Source organism: Gastrolobium bilobum, unplaced genomic scaffold (genome assembly GCF_033153095.1).
Source record: "Gastrolobium bilobum isolate Gb01-03AN ecotype WA unplaced genomic scaffold, APGP_CSIRO_Gbil_v1 utg22416, whole genome shotgun sequence".
Classification (NCBI taxonomy): domain Eukaryota; kingdom Viridiplantae; phylum Streptophyta; class Magnoliopsida; order Fabales; family Fabaceae; genus Gastrolobium; species Gastrolobium bilobum.
In genome coordinates, this window is record NW_026899852.1 from 24,171 (window position 1) to 38,502 (window position 14,332).

General features: G+C 37.4%; 1 protein-coding gene across 1 annotated transcript; it reads right to left on the minus strand.

The window, feature by feature from the left end:
• Nucleotides 1–938: 938 nt before the first annotated feature.
• On the minus strand, nucleotides 939–1,445 carry LOC133293934 (transcriptional regulator TAC1-like). The gene has a single exon (XM_061492559.1). It carries the CDS (start codon nucleotides 1,443–1,445, stop codon nucleotides 939–941), a length of 507 nt encoding a protein of 168 aa, XP_061348543.1.
• Nucleotides 1,446–14,332: the final 12,887 nt, after the last annotated feature.

The window sequence follows — 14,332 nt, forward strand, 5'->3', positions numbered from 1 at the left end:
GGTAATTCTTATTCGAGTTGAATGTTTTTCTGTCTCAAAATGACTTTATTTGTAGGTTAACCACAGAATAAATTAGAATTATAAAATATATTTTTTCAAATTTTAAGACGTCATTATGGATCACAGGAAATAAGTACCCTAGCTAGGTTATTATATTGCTTCTATATTATGATGTATGATCAAATTATTCTACCATGCATATGGTTGTACTAGCGCAAAATTAAGCAGTAAGTCAGATTCTATACATAGGCTACTTATTACATGAAAATATTTTTAACTATAATAGTATAATTTATTTATATATGGACTTCCTAATACATTCACCATTAATTATTTTGGGACATTTTTTTTAGATATTATCTATTGATTAATTGATTACTATACTACTCCGATTCGAAACAGATAAGATTACATGGGCAGCAAAGCAAAGCTTTTCCTACTAAGTTTTAACACAATTACATTCTCAGAGACTCGAACTTGAGACCACTGATTAAGATGAAACAATCCCTTACCAGCTGCATTCATCATTCCAAGATTTCTATTTGGCTAAATATATGGACAACTTGGCCTAAACTGCTATCAATATCTTTTGTTTCTTTTTTTCCTCCTTTTTTTTGTTCGCTAGATATTTATCGATTATCTGACTAATCTAGTTTGAGTTAGATAGAATCGTAACAGTGACAAAACTCTATTTACCAAGTTTTGAATACAACCGCATGCACTTGAACTCCATACCACTTATTAATTGTTTTTTTCTTGTGTCTCCAGAATAGAGAACCTTGCAATAATAACCATATATGAATTTGACATGTTCCTTTCGTATGTAGTTATGTACCTTAATTTCCCATGAAATCAAACAATGGTACACATCTTAAATTAAGCCCCATGTCTTCACAACCTAACTACAAGAAAAGAACTATTTAGATATAGCATATACCTTAGTAGTTTGAGTATGAATTATGACCAAGCCTGAGCTCTAAGTCCACCCCTTCACCATCTTTCACGATTCCTCTCATAACTTGATCCGTATCCACATGACTTGAACCAATTTGGAAACTCAAATTGGTACCCAGCAGCTCTTGGTTCCGTATCAAAGACTCAGACTTTGTGTTAAGAAACTCATATTGAATGGTATATGCAGGTGGGTAGTGGTTTCTAGGGTTAGGTTTTGATGTCTGAATATACATGCCATCGTTCCTCTGAGACTCCAAAATATATCTCAAGTGTTCCTCGTTGGTAAAGTTGTTGGATAGTGAAGATTTTGGTTTGCATTGCTTGGCCTTGATTCTCTCTTTCCTGTGGATATTCATGTGACCTCCTAAGGCACGAGCATTAGTGAAGCCTCTCTTGCAGATTGTGCAATCATAAGATCTTTTGGTCACAGCAAAGTCATCTTGTTCTTCTTGCTGATCAATTTCTTCAGTACAATTCTCTGATCCTACCATCTCTGATTTCTTATATACCAAAAAGCCTGTATCTCATAAACAAATTGAACAATTTGAGAATCTTATTTTTAGGTAGGAAATGGTTGATGATGGAAAACAAGATGTAGCAGAATGAGAGAAAGAGCAAGTGAAAGATAGAAGGGTTTTATTGAGAGAGGTATTGGAGAGGTGTGAGAGAAACAAGCAGAAGTTGGCTTTGTTTTGAAGCATTAGTGGGTTTGCTCTTGGGTTTTTTCATTTAGCCGGCTCTATTGTGGGCCCAAATTTTGGGTCATTTTTAATACTTTTACCATTAGCATCCATTTCATTTGGTAACAATTTTGTCTTATGTTGCTTTCGTCAAGGTTTTCATGATTTGGTTGTTTATGTTTTGGCATCTATTGTTCAATTTTTATAGCCACCTTGTGTGACAAATTCTTGTGAAGATGGTACTCATAGTTTCGAAGGATTGTGAAGTTACTAATAGTATTTTTCACACTTCAGTTTTGTGCTCTAGTTGTGAATTTATGCACTACAAATAGCAAACGGAATGCACAATGTGTTGGTACGTATTCTAATTATTTTTCCATTTTGAAGAATACACAACAATTTTACATCGACCCACAAGTGAAAAAAAAATAAAAAATGAGAGCGGAGGATTTTATTATTTTGCATGTCTCAATTCTCACAAGTTCTTCAGGGTCGAATTCTGATTCACGATGTATAACCAAAAACCTTCATCTTTCAACTTATACATCTGAACGCAAATTAAAAAAAAAAATATTATATATATATATATATATATATATATATATATATATATTTCTAGACGAAAATGCGTTGAGGTTTATTTTAAAAAGTCCCTTTCATTTCCCTGATATGTTGTAATTAGGTTCCTGCAAGTGATTTACATGCATGCAATTGGCCTTCCACCATCTTATGTCTACTAACAAAACGCATGCAAGCTGCAAGTTATTAATACTTTAAAAATAAAATGCATGCATGTGGATTATTAGCTTTAAACATATCTTTTGTTACTATATATATATATATATATATATATATATATATATATATATATATATATATATATATATATAGAGAGAGAGAAAGAGAGAGAGGTAAAATCATATCTAAAGTTGTTGTACGTGCAGAATGATATGTGTCTGATTATGATTTTCAACATTCAATGCTTTAAACTATATATATGAAAAATTTGTCACTACACACGTTAAGCGGCGGAAGAAAAATCAAACATAATACACACACACACAACACACACACACAGATAGAGATATATATATATATATATATATATATATATATATATATATATATATATATATACTATCGCTATATTGGAACAGATCTTATGATTCCGGCATACAAATATTAAATCTTACACTTAACTTTAACTTTAACTGTTAATTTTTGTATATTTGATGGTTGAAATTACTTTAACCTTTAATTTTTGTATATTTGATGGTTGAAATTTATTTAAAATTAATAATTAATGAATGAGAATAACCTAATCAATTACAGTCATTTGATAGATGAAAATTAACAGTTAAGATTGAATGTAAGATTTATTATTCTTATACCGGTATAAATTGATTCTATCCATATATATGTGATCAACTTACACGGATGAAAAAATAAAAAGTCTTACGTCAAGCTTTTAGCCATTGATTTACATGCATAAGACCACGGTAATTTTTTAAGTTATACTCATTAATTAATTTCTAATCCAAAAAAATTACATATGTCAAATGCATGTAAACCAATAGTTAATATATATATATATATATATATATATATATATATATATATATATATATATAGGACAATATATTCTTACACTGGTGTAAGAATTAGAAGTCTTACACTCAGTTTTGATCATTGATCCACTTGTATTTAATGACTCGTATTAATAAAAAACTAGAGCCCTTAAATATAAGTGAGATCAGCGATCAAGATTGAAAGTGTAACTTACACTGGTGTAAAATGATCATGACCCATATATATACGGAAATTAAATGCATTTGTCATGTTACATGACAAATGAGTAATTGTTATGTTAAGAAAAAAGATAAATTATATAATATTAAAAAGTAAGAGGACATATTATTCAATGAATTTATCTTGTCTTTTTCTTAACATAACAACTATTCATTTGTCATGTAACATGGCAAATGCATTTCCATATATATATATATATATATATATATATATATATATATATATATATGGGTCAGGATCATTTTACACCAGTGTAAGTTACACTCTCAATCTTGTCCGTTGATCCCATTTAAATCTAAGGGCTCTAATTTTTTAGTAATGTGAGCCATTGGATACAAGTGGATCAATGGTCAAGATTGAGTGTAAGACTTTCAATTCTTACACCGGTGTAAGAATTGACTGGCCCTATATATATAGATATATATATATATATAGAGGTAGGATCCTTTGACACCAATGTCAAATTTAAAGTTTGACACCTCGTCTGAGAGCCATTATATCAAAAAAGATCTACGACTCTGATTTGTAAGCATGTGACACCGTTGATCTTTTTTGATCTAATGGCTCTCAGACGAGGTGTCAAACTTCAAATTTGACACTGGTGTCAAAGGATCCTACCTCATATATATATATATATATATATATATATATATATATATATATATATATATATATATATATATATAAGGATGGGACAAGTTACACTATGTATTATGGATAGTACAAAGTCAATTTCAGAAATTAACTATGTACTACGGGTAGTATATTGTTAATTTCTAATATACACTACGTACTGCCCGTAGTACATAGTGTAACTTGACCAATCCTTAAGTCAAGTCACATGGCAAATCATTTTGCCATATATATATTATGAGATTAATGTGTTTCATGTTGTAGGAGATAATTTTATCTTCTACGCACATATAATATTGTGTGAGACCTATGTGGGCCATGTGAAGAAGAGAAGATAGAAAAAAAGAAAATATTAACTCCACATATTTTTATGTGTATGTGAGATAAAATTATCTCCCAGAATATAAGTAATACTAATCCCATATATTTTTTATTCAAATCAAACTAAATACATACATAGGCTTTATTGGGGTTCTGCTTTCACCCACCAGATACTGTACCTTATAATCTTACTAATGATGGACCAATATAAAAAGGAGGAGCAGTTAAAAAAGGAATGATCGTGATGCTAACCGTTAGGTATTTTAAAGAGTATTCTATTCTATACCAAATGTCTGTGTCTGATTCTTTTTGTACTTGCAGGCGGCAAAAAAGCATATAGCATCTGATTTGTTTTTTGGACTACGTCTCTTAAATGATATTAGTACTTTGCTTACCCTGAGATGAGCTTGCATGAAAATGATTGGTAATACAACTTCGTCAGTTTTTCTTTTCTCATGATTCTTGTGATGTTTTCAAAATATGAATCATCTTAAAATTGGACAAATGGAAGGAAGAGGAATGTGTCACTCACAACAACACGAGTGCTGTACTACTTTAATTATATCGCATTACAGCATATAATTGTTGTATTTTGTACCCAATCTCAATACATGTCATGCTCATGTTTCCCAAGAAATGGTCATGTAATACTCCATAGTATTCCGGTTGTTAATATATATGATTAATATATATGATATTATAATGTAAGTAACTGAAGACTAATTTTATTAAATATGAAATCGTCTTATAAAAATATAAGTTAACTTTTTCCAAAACATTTTATAAAATCATTTTCAAAAACATTCATATAAGATATTGCATGAGCATAATTTTAAACCTTACATCTACTAACTAATCCTATTAGCCATTATTAATGCCATTGACTAATGTTGCGTACACGGCAAGTATACCGGTCGTACTAAGCCTAATCCTCAAAGCCTTATAATTAGAGTGACCAATTCTAATCAGGATATGAAAAAATTAACACAGGCAGAATAAAACAAACAAACTAATTAAATTATAAAAACAATACAGAAAATATAAAGGATTCACATCTGGTCCGTGATCCCAACTACAAAAGAAATTAGCCAAACATATTCATGTCTGACTTAAACAAATTCAAATAATAAAAAATGTTCATAAAAGCAATAAAGAAGAAGAAGAAGAGGGAATCTCAATGGTCTTCAGTCTTCAACTCCGGTGGAATCCTGATCTCCAGCGCGAGTCTCCAAGAATTCTCTCAATTCTCTGATCCTCGCAATTCTCTCCAGCCAAAGATGATTGTTTCCTGGGGTCTGAGTCTCTATTTATAGAGTTTGTGCCCTTGCTTAGAAAATCTTGATCGAATCTTTATCATATATCTTGGTCCAATCTTTCTCCGATTCAGCCTGACGATTTGTTTAAAATTTCTCACGTAACTCCCGCGCTACTAGCGCCAATTTCGCGTTGATAGCGTGGGAGTCTTGTTCAGAAAACTGTAAGCTCGCGCTACTAGTGTGGTTCCCACGCTGCAAGCGTGGATGGCTTGAATGATGGGTGGCGCTACTAGCGCCAGTTCCACGCTAGTAGCGTGGAGATTCTGCCTTGGAAAGTCCTTCTGGAACTGCCAGCGCCACAGCCGTGCCAGTAGCGCGGGGCTTCAGACTGGTACTATTGATTCGAGCTTCTTTTTGTCTTGTTTTCCTACAAAAATCGTAAGAAAATCAGTGATATGATCTTTGATTGAGATTTATCAAATTAATAGCAATTACAACCCCTTTTATACAAGATTGATCAGATTCTTTCTCTTTTTGGCTTAAAATCATATATATGCTAGAGGCATATCAAACAATTCCCAGATTTGATCGTTGCTGTCCTCGGCAATGTAATAGATCAAAGTTAGGAACAAGAATTAACTCTGTGAAGAAAAACATGGAACATGAATATCTTAAGAGATCAGACTGCTATGTATGTATAACTCCCTGTTAAAAACTTCAAATAATTCTTTTTAGTTTTATCAAGAAATTCAGATCATACCTTGAATGTTCCTCACTAGATAAATATATAACTCTCATAACTCTAGTGTTTGATAGGTTCAACACTCATTCCATCAGTGCAATAGTAATTCCATAGGCTTGATCGTATTCTCAAGTTCCTAAGATTAAGGAACCCATTTGACATGCATAGACTGGTCAAGAGGTCTTTGATAGGTTATAACTGGGCCTGGTTTAGGGGTAAAAGCCTTTGGACAGAGGCTGATTAATTTGAGAGACTGAAATACTAATTTTTGACAACATTTCCTTCCCAGTCTTTAATTCTGCCACTTTTCATCATTTCGGGATTCTTATTCCCCTTCTCACTACCTTTTTCTCTTCTTTCCTTGTTTGCAGATGTTTTCTTTCTTTTCTCTTTTGAGTTGCATTTTTGCAGACCATTCTTCTTTTCCCTTTTTCAACGTACTTAACTTTTCCTTTTGAGAAGTACCTTGATTCTTTTTCTTTGGATCAGCATTTCAATCTCTCTCAAGGTGTGTCAATGGAAACAAGGTTAAGTAATTTTCTTCAGGTTTTTGAATAAACTGGTCTAAGGCGCAAAAGGGCTAACAATGGAAGTTCTTTCTAGGTAGGCTATTTGGCTCTAAGTTAACAAGAATAAACATGCCTTTATCATGTCAGTAATGCATACAAGTTAGAGAAATAGTTCAAGTTCTAGAAACTACTACAGTGAGGCCTCTCTGAAAAAAATATTTATCTTTAGGCTCAATCCTCACAGTTATAATTCAAGCTAGAATCTAATTTCAAGATTTCACATCAAGCATTATCTAAGAATTTTTATCAAACAGTTATACAAATGAGCAATCATCGTTTTCAGATAAAAACAATTTAATGCTCCATGGATATCATGCTTCTTATAATTCAAACTATTTAATCACTGAGTAAGCTTTGTAAAATCTAGGAATTTTCGTGCACCTTTGTTGTCTGAACTTTGGAGCTGAAGTGAGAGCTCCAAGAGCATCATCCACCTCTGTTTTGGTGCTTGGGGTAAGTTGTTCAACCTTTGTTCATGAGTTAATGATTAAAAATAGAACCTTGATGCATGTTATAAGCTAAAGTTAATAACTTAAGGTTGGGTAAGGTTAAACACACCTTAAAATGCATGTTTAAGCTTCTAGAAGCATTAAATGAACTACCTTTGGGAAGGATATCTCGCGAAATGCAGAACTGCATTCTGTCACGAAATATACGGATATGATATCCAGATATTGATATCCAGATATGGTATACGGATATTGATATCCGGATATGGGTCTTGAGATATCCGAATATGGATATCCGGATATGATATCCGGATATGCATATTCAGATATGATATCGGATATGGGATATCCGGATATGACCCCGACAAATATCTGAATATTTTGGGTTTGCGTGAACAGTAACGGTATTGTTCATACAGAACTGAGCTATGGGTTTGTGGACCCTAGATTGATGAAGTTGGACTTTTGTAATGACTTGTTAAGTCAGAATCTAAGTGAGTAAGGGCTTGTGGCTTTGTGAGAAGCCTAAGTCATGAAACGTAAAAGAGAAGCGTTGTCTTTATGTTATATGCTTATGAGCTATAGTTATTAATATGATTGCTGGTCCAAAACAGATTGTGATTCTGCTGTGTTTGGGCTTTGAGCTTGTGTGGACTCTTGGCTTGGATAGCTAGCTTGCAAGGTAAGCTTTCATGTCCTCGGTTTAGCCATTGTGTGGTTCCACCATACCCCATGGGGGAATGGTTTATATGCATGATGTGTTTACATGCTTTGATAATTGAAAATGCTGTTGAGCTTTATGTGCAAGGGCTTTTAATATGTATGTGTTGTTCCACTTAGACGGTTAGCCTGAGTATGTGGCGTCATACAAGACGGTGACACTGTGGGTGGGTGCAAGTGGCGTCTTGCATTAGTGTGGGTAATAGACGTATTCCTGCATTTCTCTGGCCAGTAGATTAGTTATAACACACATGAAATGATTATCTACTGCATTGCACTATTTTGGAACTTATATTGTTGAACTGTTTTTGGAACTTATATTGCACATGTAAGTGAGCTTGGGGTGGAAGATCCTCGAGGACCCCTTGTCTTACCGAGATTTTTGTTTAGAGATCTCACCCCACGTTTGGAGCGCTTATTTCAGGTTCAGGTAACCCAGGGGTTGAGACCTCTAGTGGCAAGAGGTCGGAGCTTAGTTGATTGATGTTTATCTACTTATGTATGCTGACTATGCTTGGATGCTGTATTATGTCTGTAGTATTTATGTCATTAGCTTTATGGATTACTGTGTTGAGACTCTGTTGGTTATGTTGTCTATTTGGTGAGCATGGGGTTTGTCCACGCCACATTGACTTGACTTTATGTTATTAGTTCAGAGTTTTATTAATGTATCAGAATATTGTCCGGACTACGTGTTGTAGATCCGTGACTTAGATACTCACTTATTTATCTTATGAGGTATTTCAGTTAGTTGTCTTTTGCAATTTACATATAGGCGATGTTTTTATGAAAATGATTAAGTAATCAACTTGGCTAAGTATAATGATGTCATAATTGAAAAGAAAAATATATTCCGCAATTTTAATTAAGCGTGGCTTAATACGATGATATGTTAACAAACCGGGTATACACGGGGTGTTTCATTTTATGGTATCAGAGCACTTTCTAGGGAAAAGCCTGTATGTATTGCAATAAGATAGGATGTTTTGTTGCGAGTCTGTCTTGTGTGTTTCCTCTGGTGGGTTTTGCTATGATAATGCATGTGTGATCACATTGCGTGGTCCTGATCAACTCATCCTTTATGTAACTTGTGCAGAGTCATGGTAAATCATAGGAGAAACCGCGAGACGAACGAGGATCAGCCGGATCCTGTCCTGACTGCATTGGCTGAGATGCAGGTGGCTAGACTAGCCGATCAGGAGGCCACTAGATTGGCCAATGTGGCAATGATGGATGTCGTTCGAGAGGCGAACCGAAAGGCCACAGAAGATTTCCTTGAGGCAAGCATACTGGCGAACATGACCATCATGAGGGTCATGTTGGAGGAAATGCGGGCTGGCCGCAATGAGGGTCAGTTCCAACCGCCACCACCTCCACCTCCACCTCCACCGCTGCCGCCTCCACCTAGTCTGCAGGACGAGAGCTAGAGCCATGTTGAGGGCACTGGTCAACTCACTGGGGTGATGGAACCCTATGTGGAGCCTGCTGAGGATCGTGATGTGTTAGATCGCCGGCTTAATGCTTTCGCAAGCATAAACCATCTTCTTTTGATGGGTTTTATGATTCAATTGTTGTAGCGAGATGGCTTCAGGCGCTGGATAAGATCTTCCAGGTCATGCAGTGTACTGATCTGCAAAAGCTGATGTTCGCCACGTATATGCTGGAGGGCGATGCCCATGAGTGGTGGATGAACATCTATCATGCTTTTAAGATGCAGGGTCATGTTATGACATGGCCATTCTTCGAGGATATCTTTCTGGGTCGGTATTTCCCTTATGATGCGCAGGAGAGGAAGCAGGGGGAGTCCGACAGGTTGGTGCAGGGCTCGTTGTCTGTTGACGAGTACCTGGCGAATTTTAATGAGCTGGTGAAGTTTGCACACTTTCGGATGGTTGTGCCTACTCCGACCTTTTTGGCTACTAACTTCCGTAAGGGACTTAGCGAGGAGATAGGTGTTCCCCTTGCTGGAGCAGCTTCGAGAGATTTTGGGACACTGGTGCAGCAGTGTCGGGACATCGAGGATTCTGTATTACGAGTAAGGCCAAGAGGGCCAAGATTGTTGAGACGAAGGGAACGTGTAGTTCCACTTCTTGGAAAGACAGGAAGTTTGCTGGAAAGGGCAAAGGGAAGCAGTTTGCGGCTAGGCAGGCGCCTGGTCAGTTCAAGAGGACTTCTTCGCAGCAGGGAGGTTTTGCTAGGCCTCTTTCCACTCCTAGGTGTTCGGGGTGCGGAAAGGAGCATGCAAGACGTTGTGCTACGGGGCAGCTGATCTGTTTTCACTGTGGCAAGGAGGGCCACTACTCTAGATATTGTCCATCGTCGACGACGAGAGCTACTGCAGTTCAGGAAGTTCCACTTCAGATGGTTTCCCTTCCACCTACTTCGGCATCGGCAGTGCCACCTGCTACTAGACGTGTGTATACATTGGATTTCCAGCAGTCGGACGTAGCACCGAACCTTGTCAGAGGTACTGTTTCCATTGGTGGATCTTTTGTTGATGTATTGTTTGACTATGGGGCTACGCATTCCTTTATTGCAACCCTGATTGCTGTGGGGCTTGAGTTGCCCATGTCTGTGCTTTCTCCACCGTTGCAGGTGACCACCGCCACCGGAGAAAAGTGTGATTCTACCACTGTACGTGAAGATGTCGTGTTTCAGTGGGATGGTCGTTACTACTCGATAGATCTGATTGGATTGCCGATAGCTAATCTAGAAATCATTCTGGGCATGGATTCGTTGTCCAGAAATAGTGTGATGATTGACTATTGTGCCAAGTGCGTGGTTGTAAGAACCCGCACAGTTAATTAAGGAATTTTAATTAATAAATTATGAGAAAATAGGAAATGATTCCATAATTGACCCTAATAATTATTATAAGGCTCTAATAATTATAATAAGTGAGTAAGAATGCTGAAAGGCGCTTTTCGGAAGAAAAGTGCAGATATCGGTTCTGCTAGTCAGTATAAATGCGTACCGAAAAAGTATCCCGGAAAATTAAAGTAAGTGCATGATAATTACTAGAATAATATGTAGGACTTGTAAAACGAGTTTCAAGACCAAATAATGAGAACTGGTGCCAGAATCTGATACTGGCTATGAAAAGCACGTAACGGAAAAGTGCTCAGAAAATTATAAGAAAAATATGATAATTCTTGTAAAATTGAGTAGGTTAAGAATCTTGAGTTTGAGATTAAAATGCTAAGCGTAGCAATTAAAGATAATACTGTGTGTTTTAATTGAAAGTGGTTATATATACTCTAATCATTGGGCACAAAACCCTAGAAAACTAATCCTCCGTGAGTGTTGGTGGCTGGCCAGCTGGTGTTGGAGTTCTTGGCCTCTCTTCACCATTTTCTTGATCAAGTGATCACCTTTACTTGTTTCTGTGCATCTTTGAGCTTGTATACACTTGACGGTTATCATTGTGAGGGTGTGAGAGTGCATCTTCTGAGTAGTTGGCCACTGTATGAAGTCAGTGGAGAGCTGAGTTTGTGAGTTGGGTGTTGAGAACCTTGGCCTTGGCATTTGGGGCTCCAAAGTGTCAACCTTTGTGAAGAAAGGACCCTTCTTGGTGTGCATTTTCGTGCACAGTGTTGAGGCAGACTTGGGAGTTGTTGTGTGAGCTCCATAGAGCATCTCCATCCTCTGTTTTGGCTTGTGGTATGATCACCACCTTTGAACTTGAGTTTTTATGCTTAAAAATGGAAGCTTGATGTATGTAAAGGCTAAAAGATGATAACTTAATGTTGGGGTTGGTCAAACACACCTAGAAATGCATGTTTAAGTGTTTAAAATCAGTAAAAACCCAACCTTGGAAGGATATCTTCACGAAATGCAGTTTCTGCATTCTGTCGTGAAATATCCGGATATCTGCCCGAGAAATATCCAGATATGTGATATCCGGAGATGGGATTTGGATATTCGGATATTGGATATCCGGATATGGGAATCTGGATATCCGGATATTGTATATCTGGATATGCACAATGAAATATCCGGATATGCACAATGAAATATCCGGATATTGCATATCCGGATATGGTCCCGAGGAATATTCGGATATTCTGGGATTTCGTAGTACAGTAGCTGTGTTGTGTGTACGGTAGGCTATTGGGGGTTTGTGGACCCTAGATTGATGAAGTTGAACTTCTGTAATTAATGAACTAAGTCAGAATCAAGTGATTAAAGGCTTATGGCTTGGTATGGAGCCTTAAGACGTAAAACGTAAAGGAAAGACGTTGTCTTTAAGTTATATGCTTGTGGTGCATTATTATTGATATAGTATTGGTCCATAACAGATTGTGAATCTGTTGTGTTTGGACTTTGAGCTGTGGACTCTTGGCTTTGGGTGTTAGCTTGCAAGGTAAGCTTTTGCGTCCTCGGTTTAGCCATGTTGTGGTTCCACCATGTCCCATGGGGGTGTGGTTGTATGCATGTTGTGTTACATGCTCTGAATATTTGAAATGCTGTTGAGCTTTTTGTGTAATGGCTTTTAATATGCATGTGTTGTTTCATCTTGACGGTAAGCCTGAGTATGTGGCGTCATACGATATGGTGATCCGGGGTGAATGCAAGTGGCGTCTTGCACTAATTGTGGGTAATAGACGTATACTTATTCCTGCATTTCTCTGGCCAGTAGAATAGAATTGACACACATGACATGATTATCTGCTGCATTGCACTATTTTAGAACTGATGATGATAAACTGCTTTTGAACTTATATTGCACATGTAAGTGAGCTTGGGGTGGAAGATCCTTGAGGACCCCTTGTCTTACTGAGATTTCTTGTTTAGAGATCTCACCCCGCGTTTGGGGAATGCTTATTTCAGGTTCAGGTAGTATGGTGACTGATGCCTCTGGCGGCAGGAGGCCAGAGCTTAGCTGATTATGATATTATGATGTTTTGCTGCCATGACTGGATTTGGATGCTGTTTATGTTTTCCGCTATTTATGATTATGTTGTTGTTGAGACTGATGTTGGGCGTGTTGCCTTATTTGAGTGAGCATGGGGATTATCCATGACACTTTATGTGAGTACTTTTAGATTGGAGTTGTATAACCTGCTAGTTGGTCCGGCCTACTTGTGGTAGTTCCGTGATTTCTAGAGACACACTTTTATTATCTATGTTTTGAGGTATTTCAGTTAGCTGTTTTATTGCAATTACATACAGGCGATGTTTTATTAATTGATTAATAAGCAAGTTGGTAATGATAATGACATCATAATTGAAAAGAAAAAGATATTCCGCATTTTTTAATTAAGCGCAGCTTAATACGATAGTATGGTAACATTACCGGATATATACGGGGTGTCACATTTGTGGTATCAGAGCAATGGTTCGAGGGAAAAGCCTGTATGTATTGTAATAGTTAGGATTTTTGGTTGTGTCTGTCTTGTGTGTTTACTCCGTCGAATTTCATTATGATAATGCATATGTAATCGCATTGCGAGGGCCTGATCAACTCATAATTTGTGTAACTTTTGCAGAGTCATGGTAAGGTCCGGGAGAACACGAGAGACTTCTGAGGATCAACCTGATCCTATCCTGATTGCATTGGCTGAGATGCAGGCGGCTAGGATAGCCGATCATGAGGCCACTAGATTGGCCAACGCGGCAATGATGGATGTTGTTCGCGAGGCGAACCGGATAGCCGCAGAAGGGGTTCGTGAATCGAACCGGAGGACCACTGAGGATGTCCTCGAGGCGAACAGGATGGCGAACATGACGATCATGAGAGTCATGTTGGAGGAGATGAGGGCAGATCCTGCTGCAGGCCAGTTACCACCGCCACCACCCCCACCACCGCCGCCGCCTCCACCTAGTGTTCAGGATGAGAGCCTGAGTCACATTGGCAGTGCTGCTCATGTCGCTGAGACGAAGGAGACTCTTGTAGAGCCTGCTGAGGATCGTGATGTGATAGATCGCTGGCTGAATGCTTTCAGGAAGCATAAGCCACCTGTGTTTGAAGGGTCTTTGGATCGTATTGCTGCTGCAAGATGGCTGGAGTCGCTGGACAAGATATTTTGGGTCATGCAGTGTACAGACCCACAGAAGCTGATGTTCTCGACTTACATGCTGGAGGGCGATGCCCATGAGTGGTGGACAAACACCTCTCGTGCTTATGAGATGCAGGGTCATGTTTTGACGTGGCCATTCTTTGAGTAATGCTTCTTGGGTAGATACTTTCCCTATGATG

Excerpts from the sequence above, each read along its gene's own strand:
- LOC133293934 (XM_061492559.1), bottom strand. The coding sequence starts at position 1,445 with ATGGTAGGATCAGAGAATTGTACTGAAGAAATTGATCAGCAAGAAGAA.